At 37.1% G+C, this 25,528-nt stretch overlaps 1 protein-coding gene across 1 annotated transcript in view; it reads right to left on the bottom strand.

Moving 5' to 3' along the window:
• LOC126915883 (uncharacterized) overlaps nt 1–25,528 on the bottom strand; it is a 244,432-nt gene that overhangs the window by 23,022 nt on the left and 195,882 nt on the right. The window contains exons 5-6 of the mRNA XM_050721009.1: nt 3,851–4,821; nt 1,630–3,232 (exon numbers count right to left, since the gene is read on the bottom strand). Coding sequence (XP_050576966.1) covers nt 1,630–3,232; nt 3,851–4,821 — 2,574 coding nt within the window. The remainder of the gene's footprint in view (nt 1–1,629; nt 3,233–3,850; nt 4,822–25,528) is intronic.

Raw genomic sequence — 25,528 nt, 5'->3', positions numbered from 1 at the left:
AGAATTTCAATGAACCTGTATTTTCTCTATTGTTTTCTAGGTTCGGTATTTTAATTCTTATTTCAATGCAATGGAGTGGTGGAGAACACAGTTGGAAATATATTATACAGTATAATGTGATATGTGACACTTATACTGAAATTGGAAATTGAAAACTAGGCCAAAGTGCAACATATATAGAATAAGGAATTCCTGTACTAGCCTTTCTTTTTAAGAAAATTGACTTTAAGTGTTTGGTGTTTAGTGAATGTGTATTTAACTGGGTTTCAGTTTAACAAATTTTAGTTGTGGGTTAGTGTTTCTAACGTACATTTGCATTTATTGTATCGGATAATGCAGAACGGCCAATGAAGCAAAATAATTACGGAGGATACATTTTATTACTTTGGGAATTGTTGAAAATATTTTTTTGCGTAGTTTATGCTTAATTTATCAAACTGAGTTTACTATAAAATAATAATATATATATATATATTATGTATAAATATTCTGTTTCATAGTTTGGACTTCGTTTCTCAATACGATAAGCACAACTATAATTATAAATATTAATTTCCAGCGAAATCTCAAGCTAATTTGACATTGTAAGTAGAATATAAACGTATATATTGGACAAACGTTCGATATTAATTTTCTCGGAAACGGAGCTTCACATGAAAAAATTGTATTCTATGTTTTTGACATAATTTCAATTTCATATAGTGTCACCCACTTGATGCTTATACTACCATTCGCAGGACACCCTATACATGTATTAAGGAATATGTGTTGGTAACGTTAAATATTTAGTCTCTGAGAGGGATGCAGGCGCTAAGTGAAGCTTAACGATATTAGCCGCTGTCTGGAAGGTTCATAACGATCAGCATCAAATTACGGTGTCCCCTAGCGTTGATAAGTACTTAGTTTACCTCGAGATGCCGAAAGTACGGTTTTTATCGTTTTAATGGCTAGGCGCTCGATTAAAGAAGGGAGAATCCATTTACAACATTGCGCACTGAACTTTCAGGCTTCATTTTCTTGATAATTATTTTAACGTCAGAGTCATTTCTACAAGAAAGCTGTGATAAAAATTAATTAGACACGTCTTTAAATCCGGCAATTTACTTTATCTACGGATCTTTCGAGTATCGCGAATACTAGCCTATACAAGTATTGAGGAATCAAATTCGAAGTATGACTACATAGTAAAACTATAACACAATAAATTACGCGAGTTTCATGTAGAATTCAGAAAATTACTGTAAAATTAAATTATTCACAATTATTCTTAACAAACGTTTGTTGATACATTGGACAAATTAGAAACTCTTTGATAAATAAGAAAATCGATTTTTAATCGGTATTCTCTAAGATATAATACAGTATATCAACTTTAAGAAGAAGTTACAACTATGATCAACTTGCGCGACAAAGCCAAATAAGACAACGTATGTTATTCAATAATGATTCCTCGATTTTAGATACAATTACTAACCATATAAAAAAAACCCTATCTGATACCCACCTTATTTCCTAGTACCATGATCTCATTTCCATTCGACATTCAAAAAGTCACTCCGTATCAAAGAGCTTCACCTACCAAACTCTATAAACCTGTACAACCGAATAAGACCAGGGGTATAGACTTACCAAACAACGCAGACGGCTCGACGTCGCGCATAGAAAGACTGGAGGAGGCCTGTGATCCGCTGGATTCCGTGCTCTGCATGCATCTTAGCCTTCTTCTCAGTTTTGGCATGTCAAACGGCAAGTCCCTCAAATCCACGCTGGTCGCGCTGCCAGACGTGGTGGCGTCCTGTTGCATAAGCAATCGCCTCCTTCGCAGTTTTGGCATGTCGAAAGGCAGATCGGATAGCTCAGGCTCGTTGTCCACGAGATTGATGTTATCCAGCTGCGGTTTCAACAAGTGGAACCCGAATGGTTTGCACTTGATCCCGGCTCGCGACTCGATCGAGATGCCACTGTCCGATCCTTGGATCTCCGCATCGCCCGACGACGAGGATTGCAGGGCCAAGTTAATCAGATTCTTGTTTTGCGGTGTGCGTCTCTTCTTGAAAGACGTGTCCATCGGTGAGGTCACGGAGTTTGTGTTTGTATTTCCTGTGTTTGTGTTCGTGTTATTCGATGCGGTTACGTTATTCTCCGTGGTCACGTTCTCTTCAGGCGAGGCTTTCTGGGAGTTGTTGTTACGATTGTTGTCGGAAGTCTCGGAGGCAGGCTCTTGGGACGATTTGTCAGAGATAGGAGACAGTATGTGTAGTTTGTTCGCGTGGTGGGTTAAAAAACCGGTCATAGAAGGTTGCTGATGATGATGGTAGCAATTGGTGCTGCCACTGTCAGAGCTGTGAGAGCTTAGACTGGTACTATGACGACTCTCAGAACTACTAGTGGATCTGTTACCCTCGCTAGTGCTACTTCGAAGCGATTCCATGCTACCTCCACTGCTACTGGTAGCCATACTCTCTGTACTCGAGTATCCCGCCCTGCGTCTACTGGTCCGTAATTTGAATTCCAACAAGCCGACATCCCTACGAGGCCGTAATAGATCACTCTCGGCCTCGTGAGGCCTACCTTTGAACTCCATGATCGGCTTGCTCTCGCGAATCAAACTGCGCGGTCGTTGCCTCTCCTCTCGCGGCCTCCCCTTGAACTCTAGTATCAGTTCCTGGTCGAAACGTCGTCCCTGAGACGATTCTACGTTGTCTTGAGCAAAACTCTTCGGTCTACTTTTAATCTCGAGAATACTACCCTCGCTACTTTGAGGCGAGTCTTTCGCTCTCAACAGAGATTTTACGGGCAATCTTAGATCCTTGAGACGTGGATGGTCAGGTTGACAGGGTAGGTTCGGTGTGCTGCGTATGTTTAACAACAAGTGATCACGGTTGCCATGAAATTTGGCAGGCAACGGTGCCGTGGATGGAGGTGACGGAGTATAACCTCGGGCCGGTAGTCTCGGTGAACCGGTTTTCTCGTCGCTTGAATTGATCTGGAGGGATTCGATGTCTTGGGACAGAGTAGAAATATTGTCTGGTTGCTGCTGTTGCTGTTGCTGCTGCTGCTGCTGAAGACGGCTCGGAATCGGTTTTGGGCGGAGAAGTACAACTTTGCGTCGATCTTTGCTGCTGTGGGACTGACCAGCGTATGGGACTTGCTGTTGTTGCTGTTGTTGTTGCTTCGACGTGTCTGTCGATGAACTCGTTCTGCTTACTGGTATCGCGCTGCTGCTTCTGATCTGCATTATCAAACAACAATCAATAATTATCATAAGTATATTCATCGTGAAAGTGAATGAATAGGAACTGATCGGAGAATTAATATTTCATTGTGAGTCTCTTAAGTATATCAGAAGTTAGTTTATACAATGCGAAGGTATAACTACGTTTTCGTATAATGAGCGAATTATACGGTTCGACTGCAATTAAAGTTCAATTAGTGCTAGATAGGGGAAGATTCATAGTTCGTGTTCCGAAATCCCGTAACATTTTGAGATATATTGGACTTTAATTGCTTTTCATTAAAGACCAGCGGCCCCGTGTTTCCCTAATATCAGAGAACAGGCAAACTCGGGAAATAAATCGCAAACGCAGATGTTCCCGTAAAAATTATAATTCTGGAATCTCCTTCCGTAAAACGACGAAACAAAGCATCAATATCGTAAAGAAACAGGAAAATGTGTGAAAAAATATGGACATATTAATATTATATTATTTACTATGACAAATAGAAGAAATATTTATCGAATACGTAAATAAAGAAATAAATTTAATAAAAGTACCCTAACATCGTAAGAAAAATAAAACATAATCGAATGCTATCGTAGATGATAAAAGATAAGAACATTGATACGTACCTGTGAATGCAACACAGGATGATTGGTAACCCGATCGAGGTCATCGAGATCATCGTCAGAGCGATTGACCTTGCAATCAAAGGCCGTCTCGTAGAGGTGACGTTGCCTAGCCATCTCTTCCTCGTCTTCCTCCACCTCCACGTCCTCCTCCTCCTCTTCCTCACCCTCGTCCTCTCCCTCCACGTCGTCCTCGTCCTCGACGAGTATCGGTTGCGGGTCTATCCTCCGTGTACGACGTAGCTTGCGCACTTGATGCCGCGTTAGTTGCGGCTGCCGTTGATCTAGCTCATCCTCCTCTTCTTCAGCTGATGCGACGCAAGTACAAACCGTGGTTGGTAGGTCGTGGCTTAACAATCTATGAGGAGGCATGAGGGTGTGATCCCATTCGGTGATGATGCACGACGAGAGGATCTCGTTTCTGGCTGGGACAGCATGCTCGCTCCCCGACGTGGGGCTCACTAGATCCTGACTTTGATAATGCTGTTGTGGCTGCAATGGATGTTGTTGCTGTAGCTGCTGTTGTTGATAATGTTGCTGCTGTGGCTGCTGCTGCTGCTGCTGCTGTTGTTGTTGTTGCTGAGATGAATAGGAACCCCCATCACCCGCCACCGAGTTTCTCTTCGGTATACCGGGTGTTCGTGAACGTTCACCCGGTACGTCAAGACTAACGCTTTTTCTGTACCTGTTTGGCTGTGACTTGCTTATTTGATCCGGTACCTTGAACAAATCGCCGTAGTAATAGGGTGATGGATGGCGGACCGGCTGATTAGATTCGGTGGGTGATTGATCCGTGAGATGCACCAGGGCTACGCAGTCCACCACAGCCCCGTCGACCGAGCTTAGCTCTTTTTCTCTGTCTACTGACAGAGCACGAGTCGAGGAAGATGCGTACAGACTGTTCTTGCGTTTTCTGATATCCACTCGGCGACCATCTTCGTCATCCTCGCAGGAAGAGCCTGAAGCAGATGGATCTGGAACGAATACCATATAGAATCTTCATGAGCATCGTCTACTGTACGTGATACATAAAGGCGAATATAGTCTTTATATTTACATATGTATCTTCGTATAAGCTTCAGAGTCCTATTAATCTTTCCTTGGCACGACTAGCGTCTCATAAAAAATATTATGGTAGATGGGCATCAAGATAGAGGAGATAGCAAAGTTCGTGGTAGGAATACACAAGAAGGTATACTCCAACGGATCGTATACCTTTGGTAAAATGAAACCGACGTGAAATTTTCATAATCGTTCTGTTATACGAGCATCGGCTACTCTAAGATGTTGAAGGTGGAGAATAGAGATGCTTATGGGGAGACGAAATTGCCGTGAAATGGCAGGCTGGTCTTTTTAAAAATCACTTGTTTGCCCCGCGAGATATTACCGTAATGGTTTTTGGCCGGCTGACACGGGGTTCTACCTTCTTTCTATCCTCTTTCTTCGTACACTTTCACTCGTTTCAACGTCGTTCCGGGATCGTCTGGTACCCCGAGTTTACGATCGTGTCACAAGCATGCTTAGGTAAACGGAAATCGGCTCGGCGGATCGCAGGAGATGGGAAATTACATGGACACCCGGTACATTAGCCAAGCAACGTGCACACGCAGTATAGACGAAAGGACTGGAGATAATGGGAGCATTATGCTCGGCCGGAGGGCTTTACCGAAATCCTTCCTTGCTCCTCCTTGGCTAGGGTGGTAAGTGCAAGAGGCACACCATAAACCACGCCAAAAGCTGTTTCTGACAGGAACCGCCTTCCCAAATTTCGCGAGAAAGTTTCCCGATAGAAGCAAAAAATTATTATCGGGATCTCTGTCCGATCTCCGATGCCACTGTCTCGTTAAATCGCTCAGGAGCTTTAACAGGATGTGAATATTTCGTGAGGCCAAATTAAGAAAATTGGAGAATATCATGGAAATTCGATCACTTATCTTCTGCTTTGTACTTTTACTTGGTAAAAAATAGTGTAATACGTATGGTATTATATGTATTTTATTCTACTGAACAAACAAAATGGATGATACATAATTCAATAAAATAATATAAAAAAAAAATATTGTGCATCTATTATTTCCTTATAAAACGAAAGAAACTTTTGGAAGAACCTTATTACGCTTCTGTAAATATCCTTATAAGATTAAAAAGTATTGTGAATATTGAATTAAACATATTCTTACCGCATATGACAAAATTAGGACGATAAAATAATGTTTTCACAGACATTCTTTCTTGCGAGCAATACCAAGAATGTGAATTAACATACTATACATATTTGACGTAATAGTGTTCAATTTATAACTTCAATATAGAAAATATGAGGGAAATGTCTGATTAATAACATGTTATATCTACTTCTACTGACGATTACAAGTAATAGAATAATCATTCTAATGATATTTTTCTAAGTAATAATATTCAATATATAGCTTTGATATAGGCAGTAGGAAAATGTCTGACTAATAACGCATTATATCACTACTGACAGCTAGTAATAGAATAATTCTTTCAAAGATATTTTTTCAAATACTACCTATATCGCAACTCGCATCTTCTTAAAGTAAAAATGTTTGACTAACGACATGTTATATCACTGGCGAAGTCTAATATCTAGAAGCAAGACAATAATATTGAAATATATGAGTAATGAATAGTAATGAAATATATCCATAATATCTTCCATTTTTAATTTTTCTGTTCTAAATCAAATTCTAAAAAGAAGAGACTTTATACAAACGTACTCTGAAACGACCACGGTGATTTACGTATGATTCATGATTCCAATAAGAAAGAAACGAGTAAATGTTAATATGCGGGATTCTTTAGAGGAAAAAACGTATGAATTTACGTTGAATACGGCGAATCAACTTATTACCTATTTTCGGGCAGTTTCATTATCACGAGGTCCGTGGAACTTCGTTCTCTCCATTCGAATATAAAAGGCCGCGCCCAAACGATGAAACGAGAAATGAGAAATTAATTCCTGAACAATGAATCCGGAAAATTATTATATAACACGCGCACGAAATTACAGACACGGTCCCGTACAATTCCTTTTCATTTTTCTTTCCGATTGTATAACTTGTCCTACTCTCGCCACAATGAACTGCGAAGCATACAAGAATTCAATCGAACCATTCATTTCGCGGAAAGAACAAAGCATTCCTTTATAGAATTAAATTGAGAAAATTTGAAGTAGAAACTGGGAAAACGAACAGATAAAGAAGTAGAAACAAGACTCTATTATATCATTTTCTAATTAACTAATGTACCACTTTCTATTTAAACTATTGAATTTTTTATTATAACATATAGGTACATTTTATTAATACTGAAACTACAAGAATGACCAGTTTTGTAATTTTGTATAGAAATTTTTGAAGATTTCAATGATCTTTTTGTAAATTAGTGCGGATAAGGGCTACCCTTTTAAATTAAGGTTTTATGATACTATAGTAATAAGTAGTTTTGTTATTAAATAAAAATATTTTTGATAAAAAAATATGATATACAAATATTTAAAATAAAGTACAAATTAGAATATAGGATATAAAATATCAATTATACAATTCAGTCATGTAATTGTGCGTATGTATTTATGTAAAATTTAATTCAAAATATTGAAAGATACGAAGTAGTTCGTAAGTGAAAAAATACACCTTGCGACCGTTCGATATGTATGGCGAATTGATGCATTGTTGAAATGGCACACGTCCAAAACATCCATCATGTTTCCATGTCAACGACGTTAACGTTGGTGATGCATGCACGATGTACAAAAAAATACGATATCGCTCTTGGATTTTCGCGATGTCGTAAGAAACGTTGCTCGTGAAATATTGACATTTAGAAACTTGTATAAGAAAAGGATAACCACCAAACTGAAGATTTCTTTGTAAATAAAATAAATTCTGAACTTTCTCCTTCTTATATAAATTATATATGTGTTTATATATATTTCTTTTTTTTTTTGTAAAATAAACTTTATCAGAAAAGTAGTTTCTAAGAGAAAGTTACAATTGTTTTATTAATTCTTCAAAATATTATGCACTTATTGTCAAAAACAAATATAAACTTCGTTCTTAACATCGCATCAAATAGTCCACTAACAATTTTACAAGAGATACCAACACGAATTGACAAGGTTTGTCACGAATTTCACAGAACAAGACCTGAAAGGACAATGGAATTTTTTTAATATCCGTCAAACACGCGTTTCTCCAATGCAAACTAATAAATGCGATGAATATTGAAACAGACGTGAATTCTTCATATCAGAAGAAAATTGCCTATAAAACATTTTACCAGTCGACCAACTTTTTTAACGGAGCAACGATACGAACAAAAAACGCAATATCGACGCACTGACTACAGTTAGCGCAATATGCTTGAAAAATTATATTTGAGCAATACGATAGCGCTTTATAGGAAGGGGTTAGACGACAGTTGTGAACGAAAATGAAAGGTGGCATGAATATGCATAGGCAGATGGTTCGTCCGGTCGTTTTACACAAGACACCGGATCAAATCTGGAGAGAAATAAACGTATTAAGGAAACCGCTTGCTCGTGCTGGTTGATTGCTTCCTAAACGAGAAATCGATATCCGTGGGGGTGTATCAAGCTAGAAGAAGGAAATTAAATGCGGACTCGCGATGTTTCCATCAAGGAAACTTCTGCCAACGATTGAGCTACAAATTAAACGCTAATGTAATTGTTTCGCAAGTAACGATTAGGGTTTTATGAAAGCTTTGTTCATTAAGAAATGAATGAAGATGAAGTTGCGATGTAATACTGTAATCAGATATGTATTTTGATGAGGTTAAATTGTATACAGAACAAATCACTTGAGATATTGTGAAGGTTAATAGAGCAGGTAAATAAAAGAACGAGGTCCCGTTTCTATACGTATACCACAATCATTATTTACTTTGATTTTATAGACATCGATAATTGCAATTAACATTTACTGAGGAATAATGAAAATCATTGTTATTTACCCGCATAGCAGCCTACGGCGTATGAGTCATTGACATAAACTACTTAGTGTTCTGTACGCTTGAATCGTTGATCCGAACTACTTAATATTAAACCTATTGGATTATACGTCTTAAATCATATTACGAGTCAAAATCAATATAATAGACTCGTCTATAATTAGCTACCTACCTTTGAGAAATTTAATAAAACAATTTCATTATTAACAAAAAGAAAATTCACTGGCTAAGAAATATCAAATACATAGTTCAACCTTTTTCCTCGACACCCCTATTACACTGTACTATTAAAATTTAAATCACGGTCATTCCAACCCATTCACCAAAAACTTGACTAAAGATTGACGCACAAAGTTAACGCTACAAAAATTAAAATCATTTTCTATCCAAATGAAACAAATTAAATTTCAGAAATATCCATTCCAAAGACACATATTAAGAGATTCGTTTGAAGTCGCTCAAAGCGTGATTAGCTGTGCCGCACGTGCACTGTTTTCAATCATCCCCTCCATTGGATCAGCCGGTAAGCCGCCCCGCTTGGTTCGACGAAGGACACGCACACGACACATACAAGCATACACATGCCAGGTTGGCGTAGGGCCAAATTGCACCAATATTGATTACCGATCGATAATCAGATTTGCGAGTTATCCGCAGGGTGCAGGAAGGGATGCTGCAGGGGAAAGTACGAGTCGTTGAATGACCAAATGAGTTATGAAGTAAACGAGCTACCATCAAGCTCGTCCAAACGACTGATATACGTATATCGCGCGAATCGGTGGAAACGTGAGGACACTCGACTAGAACCTGTAGATAACGCGGCGCGTGAGTCAGTGAGCGGTTGTTTGAGTGCTTAGCGAGTGATGTATCGCGCACGAGAACACCGAGTGCGTAAACACGTGAGAAGCTAAGGTGCTCGTATTACAGGGTGAGTTATTGAATAGAGTCGCAAGGGTAAATCGGCGACGTCGATGGATATATTTGTAGATGGTTAGAATGTTTGATGCTGTTAAATGTATTAGGTTGGTTCATGTGAAATTAATTATGATAGCAAATGATATCTCTTATATTGTATACGTCAATAAATAAATTGATGAATAAACACGTCGTAAATAATAATTGATATACTAACGTGAAATCGTAAAAGCTTAGTAACAAAGAATTGATCAAAGTGAAATCATGCAGCATACTATAAATATATAATTGCATTCTATAATATAAGCAACCAGTCATAATGAAGTATTTAATTAGCGTTTATTAGAGTATTTGTATAATTGTGTCGTAGTATTTATTTGTATGATTGTATTGTAATATTTATGGTAGCTATTAGAATGCAACAAATTAGAACACGTATTGTAATATTTTCACATATTTATTACCACAGATTTATTAATACCATTTGTCATTATAAATCAAATAAGTCTCTAATTCCTACGCCTTTATTCATAAAAAAACATAAAGTTCCATGAACACATTGTAGTTTAACGACTGTAGATTAATTATAACGACACTGTGCTCCGACAATCGAGTTAATCAACTTAATCAACTTGGCACAATCTCCGCTATCTACAAGCTTACACGTAACAAGTACTATCAGAAATACAAGCCAGATACCCACACCTCGAGGAAAGGCGTCGTACGCGCGAAACAGTGAATGCACACGGGTACACAGAGTTACGTAATATGGGTGGCAAAGCAGAATTCACGCGAACAAATCGATAACACCGCCGAGAAAGCGTTGGTGAATGAATCAACGCAATAGTTGCGCGCTAGAATGAACTGGATATGAATACACGTTGCCTGCGACGGAGTAAACGTTCGAAGGGGCGCGTGACGTAGAAATAGACTGCACGCGCATACATTTAGGGTTCGCTATGCACTCGAAGGGTGTACAGTCTACCCCTAATGAATCTATTAGTGCCGGCGAGCGACGACCCCTGGCTGGCAATCGCCACAGATAACGCGATGCACTGTTACGCGTCGCGTGCATGCTATGTTTACACGTACTGTCAGATAAGTCGACGAAATATTCACCGAATTATTCCCCAGAACTGATATTAACCCTTTTGATAACTACAGACGATATTAAGCCTTTTATTATTATAATCGTTCATCACTAAGGGATATATTTTACAGAATTGTGCAGATTGTTGTATAGAAGATAGCGACTAAAAAATAATTTAAGAAGATAATAATTAACAATATAATACTTTAATGTTAAAAAGGAAATAATGTATAGTATTTAGTATTTAGTATATTATAAAAATTTATATCAATTTGTCACAAGAAAAGCTTGATATGCTTTCTCAGTAGTTTCACTATTTACATGTATTAGGAAGATCCGGAGGTTAATTTTTTTATCATAGATAAAAGAATGCAAATATCTTTGTAGTCTCTGTATGTTCTTAATCTAACAGGTATAATATTTTTTATACTATAATTGCATACAATCATTTATTGTATTTATTATCAGTAAATACGGTATTACTATACAATGCATGGTTTTATGCAGAGACGACCGCGATAAAAAAGTTAAGCGAACAGGGACCAGAGTAAATGGATGGAACACGTAGTTTCAGCGTAGGAGGAGGCTGCAGCTAGAACGAATCGATTAAACTCGACGGATAATGATGTTAGAGCTTCCAATTTCTGACGAGCCAGTGTCAAGGCCATCAGAGATTAATATACTTTGTACTTGTTTCAGGATGGCGTATCGGAATTTGTGCAACGATTGCCCGTTTAGAATTGTGCAGTAAGCGATTAAGCTGATTGCTAGTGCAGATTGTGTACTGCACAACTGTTTGTTTTGTACAGCTTAACGAACTTGTACCAGTGAATGTTAATTGCTTAGATAATGATTTGTTAGGATATAGCATGCCATAGCTAGTACAGAGTGAATTACTTAGTATCTGGTAACCTGTTAAACACTTCCACTGAGTCCTGTATTTAAGTTGCCTGATACAAGAATTATTCGTTTTAAGAGGAAAATATTGTTATAACGTAATTTACTACGATGTTTATAAAATTATGGTATTTAATTATTATGTTATTATAGTTACAAGTTCTTGAACTTATTAATTGGAAAACATGAGTTAATTCATCACTCTGATTGCCAATTACCTGGACATAATAATTTTTCAATTTAGAGTTTCATTACCTTTTGATGTCGCCTTTCTTAGGAATAAATTATATCATATTAACATTTGTACGATTGTAGATATTTTCTGCTTAAAATTGTTCATTATTTCTCGATTTTGTAATATATAAGACAGGTTGCAGAGATATAATTCACTCACGAATACCGCGATGAGAGTACATCATTCAATAGTACTCAAAGATATAATTGTACCTATCAAAGGATTTGCCTTTTAAACCAAACATCATCTGCCCTTCATATTCACAAGTATTACAAACTATCGAACACACGAAAATATATATTGTAATATAACTTTCTATAACTATTGTAATATACTCGTATCACGAACATGTTGAGTTAGATTCTTATAAAGGGAAAAGTATTTAAATCCGTACCTCACGATGAATACCAAGTAACCCTCTCTGTGTTTAAGAAAAATGTTACTATCTTAAGTTATATAGCAAAAATATACACACCTATCTCCTTTCCTCCGCTAACGGTGTCAATTTAAATTCTTATAAGGGAGAAATGTTTAAGATCATAGCTTAGAACGTCTGCTATCATCAACACGTTTACGAAGCATTTTTCTCAGAAAATAACGTTTGAACGGGAGGCGTACAGAACAATAATCCCGGAATAAAATGTCCGGGATTTCATAAGTCCTATAAAAACCTCCGAATTGTCACTTATACAATCTTCCTTTTCCCAATGCGATTCGACGGGGACGAACGCAATGACGAGAGAAATTCCGGTGAAAGCTTTATAAAAGAGCAAGTCTCATCACCCTCGGAGCCACTTCACTCTGCTTTTTATTAGATATTGTCCTCGTAACATAACCGGGGTTGAGCTTCGTTTCTATGGAATATGTGGGTCGTAGGACTGTATCGTCGGGAAAAGAAAAAAAAAGAGAGGGGGAAGAAGAGAATACGGTACTACAAGGAGAAACCTTAAACGAAATCACCTTCGTGTTCGTGATCCTTAGGGTTTCTTAGGTGGCAGCTAAAGATTACTCGGCCAGCAACGCGATGGAACGAAAGCCAATCTCGGTTATTGGTTCCGGTATAGCAGAATTCATGGTTACTGCCACGGAATTAGACGAATCTCGCGGCCGAAATGTGTCAGCCGTGTTAAGGGTCATCGAACGATCGGGTTAACTTATCCGACCGATCTAATAGGTCTCAATACGTGGGGCTTCCACGATACGGCACCGTTCCTTCTTCTAATCGTTCGTTTCACTCTTCCTATTGCTGATATATGTACCTGCTTATTTTTATATTTATGCTTACGATTAGAAAGATTTATGATTATATTAATCATAAATCTTAATATCAATTCTTTAGTAGGTTTAAATATCGAAACCGAGGGAGCAAGGTAACTTTATTTTATGAAATTTCATGTTTCTTTTGGATATAGAAAATTGACGAAGAACACACACTATGGATATTTCAAGAAGATTCAAGCAGCAAGTAAGTAACTCAGATTTTATGACAAAGCTTTTCTGGAAAAAAAGAAGGAGAATTATTTATTTGGCAAGGGAAAATTGTATACGATATTAAATCTATGAAATCTGTTCCATATGCAGGAATGAAATAAATGATTCGATTTACGTCGAAACTGAAATATATATTATGAGAAAAAGGGAAGGAAAACTGGAAAATAAACCTATTACAAGTATCCAGTTTCAATTACATTCTCTTGTAAGTATTTCATTCATACAAAAACTCACCCTTCCGAAAATGTATAATGCTAATAAGCATGGAAGAAACGCAATTAAAAGTTTCTTTCGATACGAATAACATCGATCCTATCAAGGTTTCTTTGAAGGCTCGAATTATAGGCCCCTTTAATACTCGTTCCCTTAAAGCCGAAAGTAGCTACTAACGAGTCAAGGTTACGAAGGACAAATACGAAGGTCAGCGCAAAGAAAAAATGAATTAAGCTGCGAGGTAAGAGATTTACTTTGAAAGCAAATCCACCCGTGTGACGTACGTAAAGAACACAAGCCTACGCTGGCAAATATCTCATTACGAGATGATTGAAATATTCCCTGATTACAGAGACGTCGTGATACTTCGCCCGTGACAGCTCTGTGACCATCTTTTTCAATCGCCCCCTCAATCTGAAGTAATGTACTTTATAACGCGACGCTGAAAATATGTACATCATATTTTATATTCTATTGAATTATGGTTGATTTCTATTACATTTTAAATAAACTGCTAGATTTTAAGAAAATTAATATAAAATTCTTGGTGTTATATACGTACCCCTTTTCAATGTAATATTGCTTATTGCATTATAATAGTTTCAAAGGTGGAAAATATTAAGTCATTAATAGAGGAACATACCCATGATAATAAAATTTGACTGTGAGTAAAAATTTTATATAAATATATTACGCATAAATACATTTCCTTTCCCTTCGTCCAACTTCAATAATAAGATATATAAAACACGATCGAACTACAACTTGATTCAACAAAACTAAACTAACAAGACAATGAAATAGATAGTAGAAATTAAATTCAGAATAATGCTTCTTCATTCACACTGTTTACTCTATTTCATCATCTTGGTTGTCTCGTGACGTTAGCATGGCTTATCAAGTTGAAGCATCCTAAAAGATGTAACGAAAGATCGCGAGACGGTGACAGTCGGTAAATTTGAAAAGGTGCAACAAAAAAGAGCAACGCCTTTGAACGTTTTGAGTGGCAATTACTCGGCCTGTCCTCAAATTACTTACTCCAGTAATTTCATTCTGTCGTCGGCCTTTCTTACAGCCTCGCCTGTCATCCCCCATCCGGCTTATCCTTCAGTGACTCACGCGGCCGGAAATTATCTTAAAATGCCATCCCCGGCCGCGCTCCTCAAAAGAGAAACATCTTACGCAGTTTTCAGTCGAGAACACGTCAATACGGAGAGGAAAGGAACGACGTCGAAAAGTTCGCGCGGAAGGAAGAGATTTCTTTTTTGTAAGAAACAGACCAACTTCTACCCTTTGTGCTTGTCCCTCGATTTCGTACGACGAATTCCAAGGAAACAGGTACGCGTAGAACGCGCTTGAAAGAAACGTTCCTCGCGTTCGAGTTGAAAAATACACGCAATACGTGTCCGGATGTTTGACTATGAGATGTTGAAAAAGTTGTCCGTTAAAAGTTGTCCGACTTATCGTTACTTGAACGTTACGCTTTGAGTTTCTTAAGGAGCTTTCGGTTTTAAAACAAAGAATGTTTTTATTATTTTACGATATTTTGAGATAGTGCTTCTATTATTCTTTTCTTAGCTGTTGTACGTTTAACAATATGTCAGAGCAGAAAATTTTGTTTAATTAAATATACTTCTTGTAAACTGGATGAAACAACGTAACCGAAATGCAAGTAATAAAACATGAAATCGTCTTAATTACAGTTTTCGAAATAAAAATTCAGAAATATAACAAATTATTAGATACAATATCCCTAAATACGAATATTCATAAGGAATGAATATAATTTAATCAAAATTAATTAAGTAGTTGTATACAAATTTCTGAATCAAACTAAATTATTTGAAGTAATAATGTTTAAAACGAAAGATAAATGACAAAATCAATATATTTTATGATAATATTAATATTAATATTTTTTATAACATTGAGAGCTTTAAATTTAGAAATATTTAAACCTCTTCGCTTTACACTCGGGTGGAGGAATCAAATAGCAAACTCTACAAATGACAACTTATCGATAATCCTACTACCTCTTTAGTTATACAGTCAAACAGAATCCCTTGCCGGAACAAGTAACGATATCTTCAGCCTCAACAACTTTGCGATAAGCTTTCGACAGATTTCCACCGACAAATGCCTCATCGTTGCATGAGCGAGCACTGTATGCCACGATAGCCAAGTTTAATCCTCGAATTTCCACGAGCCATCCTCCCTTTCCTCTTCACGGGGGAAAACGTATCGAGAACTGGCTACGCGGAGAACTTTCCCTGCTGGGCTCCCAAATGTCCAAATCCAATATCGCGGCTATACGCTGCGGCTAAATTGAACGCTCGATCTAATTTAACTCGATCCAAACAGCCATATCGGTTGCACGAGTCTTTCTGTTTCGACACCTGAGGATTCTATGGAAAAAATAAAAAGGCGTTCGCATCGTAAAGTTCATTATAGATCGTCCCCAAAAATCATTTCAATCTATTCACGAAGATAGACTAGTAAGCATGAAAAAAGAGGGAAGATAGTTTGAAGCTTCTCAGACCACCTTGATCGAGATAAACTATTTTGATGCCAGTTTCTCATTTTTATTTTTAGTTTTAGTATTTAGCCTGAAGCATTATTTAGCTCCATGTGGCATGCAAAGCAAAATATTGAATAAATTAAAATTTGTCAACATTTTTTAGTAAATGAAATGAATACATATTTTAATATTTATTAGTAGGCCACGGATTTTCATGAGTTAGTGGAAAATTTAAAGATACAAAAATTACGCAAAATGCATATAATATACAGAATTATATATAATACTCGTTAAAATTTATAAAATAGGTAAAACGAATTTCTATTTATGTTCTACATATTTCGTTGATTGTGCCCAGGAAAATATAAGTCTACATAAAAATCCACGAATTACTCATTACGGCTTATAATTACTGTCAGTGTTTCTGATTTATAGTCAAACCTATATGTGAAGAATATCTGACTCTCTACTTCGAATATATATACATATATACAGCATAGAAAAGAGAGAGAGAGAGAGAGAAGATGAAAAAGTTGATAGGCTGTAGCGGTGTTTAGTTCGATTGATTCTAGCAGAAATAAAATCAATGTTTGACCCGTTGCGAAAGGGTTTTTGCGACAGACGAGCAGGGAGGTGTTCGCAGAGGGTGTCGAAGCTGTCGCTGGCAGTGATAGCAGCATACTCGGATTACCCACTTCCCCGTCGGTAGACATTGCTCAATTGAAATCTACATCGGTGGCCACACATGAGCACGATCGTTTGCGGCCGATGGGGGTCGACTCGTTAAGGGCGTGAGTCTGATCAGTTGCGTTCTGGTTCTGGGTTAACCTGCAAACTGATTCCAAGCAACTCTGTTTCTGATTTTCTTCGATTCTCCCTTTGTTCTCTTTCTGTCAGTTTGGTCAATCCTACGCATGGTTTACTTTCGTTTTGCAATTTAATCTTACACCGACGGGTGTACACGCTTGCCAAATTCGATTGCTGTGTTGATTCAGTGTGAACGAGACGAAGCTTGTCGTGGGTGTACGGAACGTGGGTTGCTCGATATTGGTACAGTTGATGGAGTAACAGCTAAATGTAATGTTCCAAGTTCTGTTAAGTAAAATGTTTTATTGAGCAATATGTTTGGTATATTTTTAGAACGAATGAACTTGTTATGCTTGTTAAGATAAAAGATATACGTTGGTTGTATTGTACTGTGTTATGAAATGTAGAAATGATCTCAAATTACAAAAATTTCTCTTTTGTTTGAAATAATTATGAATTTTCGTTATATTATCGAATATAAGTATAGAATTTACGATGTACTATGAGATAATGTTTCTGAAACATTCTTCAGTACATGTAGGTTCTATTATCTTTTATTTATAAACTACCGTATTACATAGTACTGATCGTATAAATTCAATTTATAAAAATCAATTCATCTGAATTTATCAAAAAACAATTAATGAAATACAAATTTAACAATTACAACTCAATAACGAAGCTTACGTTATGCATCTCTATATAAACTTTATTGCATATGATGATATTAAATCTTTCATGAAAGTTTGTGAAATTTCAAATTCAATTAACGTGATCCTGCTGTGTAATTTATACACTAACATAATATACTAATACAATGAACTATTAAACGTATCATATACCTTTAACTTCTAAACCTATGAAATTAAATTATCAAACAATCTTCCAACCTTACCCTATTCAGTCGTGCAATCGTTCTTTCTCTGCTTCATCTATTTCCTATTACATTTTTATGCAATAAACATAAAAAAAAACACATTGACAAGTGTCAATCCTTCACGGTAAATCCAACTTAGAAAGAATGCAATAAACCAATGTTGTACTAAATTGCAACACTTTCTTTCCACTTCTATCACAAACAAGTAGAAACAATCTTAGAAAGCAGACAATGTGTTGTCCCCAAGTTTCTTATCTAGAAAATCGCTTTCGCCGGAAAGTTTGCACGTGGAGATAGGCGATCTCCGAGGATCAGAAATGTTTCTTGCCGACCGGCTGAAACATCTGACACGGAGATTAGGCTAAGCGTTCGCGAAATTATCTCGCAACGATATGCAAATCGCGGCATAAATGCTAATTGTAATTGCCCATGAAATGAATTCAGGGACCCTTCGAAGGCAGGCTCTCGTAGGGACGCGACGTCCTCATTGCCAACCTTTGGCTCGATGCCTCCTCGTTTAGCACCGTTAAAATGGCGCGGGTTTGTTTGAAAATTTTCTTTTCGCCTCGTTCCAAGGTAACTCGCCAAAGGGAAATGTCGTTTCGCCGCGCGATAAAACGGGGACAAAGCTTTGCTCGCGATTAACAAAAGTGTAAGCCAACAAAGAATACGCGTACTCACGTTGTTACATAGAGAACCATGGAGAAAATTTAATGCAGTTTAATATTTAATAAAAAAAGTTAGTTGGTAAGTATATTTAATAATAAAAAAGAAAATTTAATAAAAGAAAAAAGAAAGAAAGTTCGTTATCGTACACATTGGAAGATTATTATCTCGTTCGTTTGATGATAGTAAATCAAATTTCGAATAGTTTAGAGTATTTAGTATTATCCTATTATCATCCAAAAGGGTAGGATAATACTAAATTGTTTGGAAAATTTGTAGAGTTTTTAATGATTAGTATATCTTGTTCGAGTCTTTAAACATATCTCTGCAGTTCATTTTACTTCTTCTTCAAATATTTCCTTTTTTGGAATATTTTTTTATGAAAACGTTAGATCCTGTATTTTGATAAAAATACAGATGAAATTGGATGTTAGTTTGTTCATTCAGCAGGAGTTTATCACATTATCTCATTACGGTTTACTTTGAGCTTTGAAATTTTCTTTCGTATGATAAGAAAGTATATACTTCAGAAGTCTGTGAAAAGTACTTAATTTCAGGAAACTACATTGTCAAAGAAGGCAAATTCATCGAACAAATAAGTTGTCCAATAAATAATAAAAAGGTTACAAAGAGAAGTACTGCGCATATTTCGTTATATAAATTTTCTCAACAATATCTTCCTAAAAGAATGAAATATCTTCTAAAATTTAACGTCCATACCACGAAATGTTTAATCCAATTTCTATTTTAAATCGTTCATCGATATAAAGTGGTTAAAGTGGTAAAGATATTCAAAGGAGACAGATTCTCTTCGGCTGTCGATCATAAAAACGTGGTTCTTCATTCGTCGATTCGAATGAATCGAAAGAAATTTCATCCATTTTCTTTCCTCTGATTTTCAACGAGCTTCGATATAGCTTCGTGGGACGTAATCTGAAAATAACGCGTACAAAGAGACGGTCACCATGGAGAATATTAAACCATGGATGAATTCAGAGAGCTCGATTTTATGGTACGTGAAACGAAATGATAGGGTTACGATGTTGATTCGTTCGACAATGGCTACCGCGAATGCTAATAGCGACCGTGGAGTGACGCTTCGTTAATATATCAGAATGGGATTCGATAATGGAATTGCAAACGCGTAAAATTGCTGTCTTTTATTTTGTTGCGGTTGCAGTCGACGGGATAGCGTGACGTGAGGTTACAAAGGAAATCGCAGACCGAGCATCGAAATAAAAGTAGCGTTTTATTGAATTTTAGACCATCGCTTTTGATAAACCTTGATTCACATTATAGATGTTGATTGCAACTAAAGTTATTTATAGCTTATTGATATATCAATGTATATCGTTATACTTTATTGATAAATCTTAGGTACTTATTTAATATACGCTCTGTTTTGTTTGTAATTAAGCCAATTATGTCTGTAAGAATTCATACCGATCAACTCCATGAATTACAATGCATAAAATAATGACAATTACAAACACTACTTTTTTAAATTTTTCCTTTGAATCTACAATTACTTACGCTACCTCCGTATGGTAGATAAATTTATGAAAATCAGATTTCTTTTTTGAAATATCAAATACTGAGTATGTAAGTTGCGCTGTATAAGCTGTTCAAAGTATAACTTAGCAAGAAATGGAGATTTTATAAAATTTGTAATAAATGTAATTAATACATGGATATACTATGAGAGATGTTTTAAGGAAGCATACGAGTCATAAAATATAATTTACATTAGTTTCATTTCATTTATACGGATGTACAAAATACATTAACAAACCGACTACCTTACTGGTTTTATTATCCAGATTTCCTACTGTTCTCTCATATTTTTCCATCATACATGTGATTAATAATGCTTATTTCATAATTTTTATAAAACGTTCTTCGAGAATTATTTCGAATTTATGAACACGCAGCTTACTATTTCCAGATGATTCATTTTTACACTTAAAATTAATAATTATTAAAATATAATTCTATATTTTTTCGTCATTATCCTAATTGTGCAATATATCTAGGTATACATATATCAAAGACCATAATTCTACTGTTAAATACAATAACCTAAATATATTCTAAAATACCAAAAGAAAGATTTCTCCCTATCACTAACTTTAAACATCCAACTGATGCCAACACAAATCTGTGTTTTTTACCTTCTTCACGAAAATCCACGACCACTCGAATATTCAAAACGACACGACGATCAACGATAACTTCCTGTCACTGACTGTGAGACACGCGAATTTAACTGGCGAAATTGCCGACGGATTAAGATCCGCCGCGTACTCGTGTGTCCGGCGACGACGAGTCGAGGAACCATGCCGTTGACAGTTTGTAAATGATCTAGTTTACCGGCGAGAAAACGGGAGAAAGCCGAGGCACTGAAAGACGAAAGCACCGCTCTCGAATGTGGAGCAGAAAGGAAAGCGGTGCTAGACGTGAGGTGAGAGGGGCACGAGGAAAGACGGAAATTCGGGATACGGAGAAAATGGAAAGCGGAGTAAAGGGTGGAACGCTCTCCTGTTAACTATTCATCTTCGCGGCAATCCAACAAACTTTCCACCCTTCCATCGCACTTTCCTTCTCAGCTTCGAATACTAAAACTGTCGCACGGCAAATCGCGCCGTCGTAAACATAACTCGCGACCGAGCTGTTTGCACCCCATGAAACGTTCCACCACGATGCAACGCTTCGTTCTATCGGGTTTAATGTCTCGTTGAGATATAGTTATCCGAGGAATAATAGGAAATAATAACGAGAGGATGAGACATGTAGCGTGCGTATGAAATGTGGCGAAGGAAGCGTGAATGTGGATAAATACGCAGGATGTACGTAATATGCGAAATAATGGAATATCACTGTGGGACGAAATAAATTTACATGTAGATTTCATTTATTTATTCGTATTCATGAAAACTGATTTGCATAAACATCTGTATTTTAGTGATCACCACTGTATTATATTCTGTATTGATTTCGAGGTTTGATAGTGAAACTTGTTGCTTTTCATACATAGCAGTAAAACGACAGCTAATTGAAATACGTAGTGTTGAGGTTTTGAATAGTCTCGAATGAATTTATGACTGAAACAGGCAATTTCCCAGACAATTTTTAAACGTTATTATACTTTCATTTCTATTTTCATTAAATTATATTTTATAAAACTTAAATTAAGCAAGTAACTTCTAGTGTAAAAACTACCTCCAAAAAGCTCTATAATTACTTCTAACAATACCCGGAATAATTACTATGAAAATCTTTGAAATTTTGTTGGAACTCTGCTAAAAAATACAAATTATTTCAAAAAGATATTATTACGTAACGACAGAAAATTCTCCAACAAATGAACAAGCGCAGCTTTTCCCAGAATATCTCTACGTTGTTTATCTCGACTCTTTCCATACATTTTTTCCAAAACAATGTTACGTTATTTACAAGCTAAACAGAAAATTCTACAACCCTTCTAACTCGTTACTTCCACGGTGGAAACATTCTCCATCGCCCTCGTACGCTTGAAACTGAACCTTACCCCCGGTACGATAATTACTTTTCTGTCTCGATTATTTAATATGCGCGCGTATAGACAGCTGAGACAATAGACAGCATTTAGCTAGCGTTTGATGTGAATCAAGCAGCCCCCTGTCGCACTAGCAACGGATGAACGGACAAACGGACGGACGGACCGACGGACGGCTTGTCATTTGCATACGATGAACCCGTAGTAGCGTTAACTGCTCGGGGACGCGGAACGAGCTACAAGTCACCTGGTACCGGTAATTGAAACGAGGGTAGCTCCAACCGAGGGTCGATCCAAGAGACAATCAGTATAGGAGAAAGTTCTTTCATCGGTCGAGTAATGACGTAGCCGGTACTTTCATCTGGATAGGGAACGAAAGCGCTGATTAACGTCGCTAAAATTTCCAGCTGTTCGTTTTACACGATTACTTTCGTGGTTTTGTTTCGTTTTAGACGACACCGATGAGAATATTGTTAATTTAATATGTTCTCTATCGTGGTTAAGAAATTTCAAAAATTAATGATGAAATGTATGGCATGGTATATAAAAAAAATTGACGAAAATTTGGAAAATGCATGCATAAGAAACGTAAGTGGACGTTGTCCATTCTATGAAGTACTCTGGTCTATGCGAGTATACGTATAAATATTTAGAATTTTTCGTTTTCAACGATTCAATCTAAAAATATTGGATACTGAACTGAAGGAGCAAATGTTACGTAATATCTTCTTAATAATGCGTATGTGACAATAGAAAACGGTTCGTGTAACTTTCTACGCGTTTCATCGAAGATTGAAGGGTCCTTTTCTGGAAGCATGGAGCGCGAGAAAGTTTTGAAAAGTGGTCCTTCAAGTCTCGCTTGAATTCATCCTACTGCGATGATTTCGAGTACTTTCGAAAGATCGAAATCCACCAAAAAGTCGCTTAGACTTGAATTTCGCACGTCAGCTGTAACATGTTAGATCAATGTTTCATGTTATTATCGAAGCTTCAAACTTCCTACATATAAATGTAATTGTTAGTATAAAACTATACATTGTATAATATAAAATCCAGAATAAAGAATTTCTTCGAGGGATCAATCTTACCTACTCAACCAATCAACTCTCAAAGTCCACTTACAGCTCCATAAAACCTGGACGAAAAAAAAGAACTAAAAAGTTTATTCAAGCCAGCCCATATTCTACTTACAAGAGGAATAATTCTTCCTAAGAAGTACGAAGGGAAATACTAATAAAACAGGTCCGGGCTGTCGCCCCAGGCTTAACAAGAAATCTCCGCGATCCTCCCTACGCAATCCACGCACCTCCGATTCCTTTCTACTTCATTAGGTTTAATCGGCTGATTTTTAATTACTTGGGACGCCTGGGCCACTCGAGAAGAAGGCAAGAAAAATCCGCATGTCAAGGGGCCTTGTCGAAACGGTTAATAAGTTTGTGAAAAGGGTAAAAGGACAGAGGGGGGCAAGCTTGTACTCACGGAGAGGAGAACCCCTTGAAACTTTACAGACTGCTACCAGTGGAACGAGGGCAGACCGGATGAGCAAGGACTGCAGGGAGAGTTTAATTAAATATCACACGACATATTATGGGACGAGGTCGGTGTCGTTGGCAAGTAACGTCAGCAGCACAACGAAAAGTTCGAACGAACCGAAACGGACGCGTTCTAATGTCGGACCGGATGGTCCTGCCGGAAGTAGGCAGAGAAATCAGCGACCAGACGTTGCTCTGTATCCCTTTTTCTGTAAATTGATCCAGCTCTGCGAACGTTCCATGGGGTTGGCCCAGCAGACGTAATTTCGTCGAATTTTACCCTTCGCTATCCTTATTCCCTCCCTAACGACGCTGTAACTAGAGATTCGAATCGCATGGACGTAGAAGAATTCCTGTTATTATTATGCATACCAAAAATCTTAATTTCATAACAATTCTGTCGTATGGCCAATTGTGTGAAGATAAACATGGTTTTTTGTAACTGGGTTGAGCTGATTTGTGGATGAAGGAGGATCTTGATTGGTGGAGGGTTGTCCAGGGAAGATCCTTTAGTTGAATGAAAGTATCTATTTTAATCGTTTATATCGTATTCCATCTAAACCATCGCTTATTCAACCCTTTGTAACATTTTATCGATTCAAAAAACAATAGAGTACAAGAATTTGTAAACGAAAGTTTCCAAAAATTATTTCAATCCCCACAACGACATTTAACTTTAACTTACGTCGGGAGAATATAAAAGCATTTAAATAAAAATTTCTAAAGGTTCTTTCGATTCCTACAATCATGGCGACTTAACCATTAATCGACAGCTTACGAATTCTAACCTCGGTTTAAACCATTATTGACTCAACCTTTTGGTAACGTTTTACTTATCCAAAAACGACGGGAACACGATCCGTTTCGTCGCCAAATACACCCTCCCTGGCCGACTCACCGAGCGATTAGTTTCCACCGATCATCCATTATGTATAACGCCGCAAACGGAAACGGTCTGACCTCGAGAGCAAACATCGTTCTCTGCGATTAGAATGCCCGTCGTATCTGGGCAAGAAGTCGTATCAAAGAGGCGTGTTCGTTGCCTACTGGCCGACGTGCTACTGCCAGGATGGCAAACGTTTACTCCTGGTAAGTTTACTCAGGTCTTTTCGCCGAACTTGATCCCCGCCACGTTCGTGCAAATTAAAACCCCATGAATATGGTAAGAATGCAAATCTGAGCCGGCGTGTTTACCCAGGATCTGTGTTAACGCGACAATCTGCATAGGCGAGCGTTAAAATGGGACGTAACATAGGGAAATGTTGGATTTGCCCTGTCTCTCTGTATGTTCGGTTCGGTTACATTCTCCATGCGAGATAACTACGGGGGTTAATTACAAACCGGAACTTCGGACATTCCAGTGCCACGATGCTTTGGACCCTTGTTACCCTGAAACGGGTTAACGACTGGCTAAAGTTTATGAGGCGGTCCCCTTGTGAGATCATTACAAATCGAGGGTAATTGACGTTGATGGGAACGAATTAAACGAACGTATTGATACATCGTTGTGGCGAAGGAATTTTTTCCCTATATCAAAATCTGAGTTTGTAACGATGGAATGATGATATGGTAGATTCAGGATCGGTCAGTAAATCGTTAAAAAACATTTATAATAACACACATGAGATGTAGAGAAAAGTAGTGGAGAATCATATTATATTTATATCAATAAGTATCATATTGTTGTAATGACTGATGAAAAGAATAAAATTCGGGACGAAATGAATTAAATAAATTGAGAATGTCATAAAGAAGGTTCAGATTATGTAATCAAATTTAGTTTCTTTTTCAAAAAATGTGATAACTTGTCAACGAGTGTTACATATTTCTCCACTGCCTACTTCTCCTTTGATTCTTAGACAAATAACTTACTATTTCCTTAACTGAAATACAGAAATGTACTACAATGC

The sequence above is a fragment of the Bombus affinis genome, chromosome 4 (assembly GCF_024516045.1).
Source record: "Bombus affinis isolate iyBomAffi1 chromosome 4, iyBomAffi1.2, whole genome shotgun sequence".
Lineage (NCBI taxonomy): Eukaryota > Metazoa > Arthropoda > Insecta > Hymenoptera > Apidae > Bombus > Bombus affinis.
This window is presented reverse-complemented; position numbering and strand designations above follow the sequence as displayed.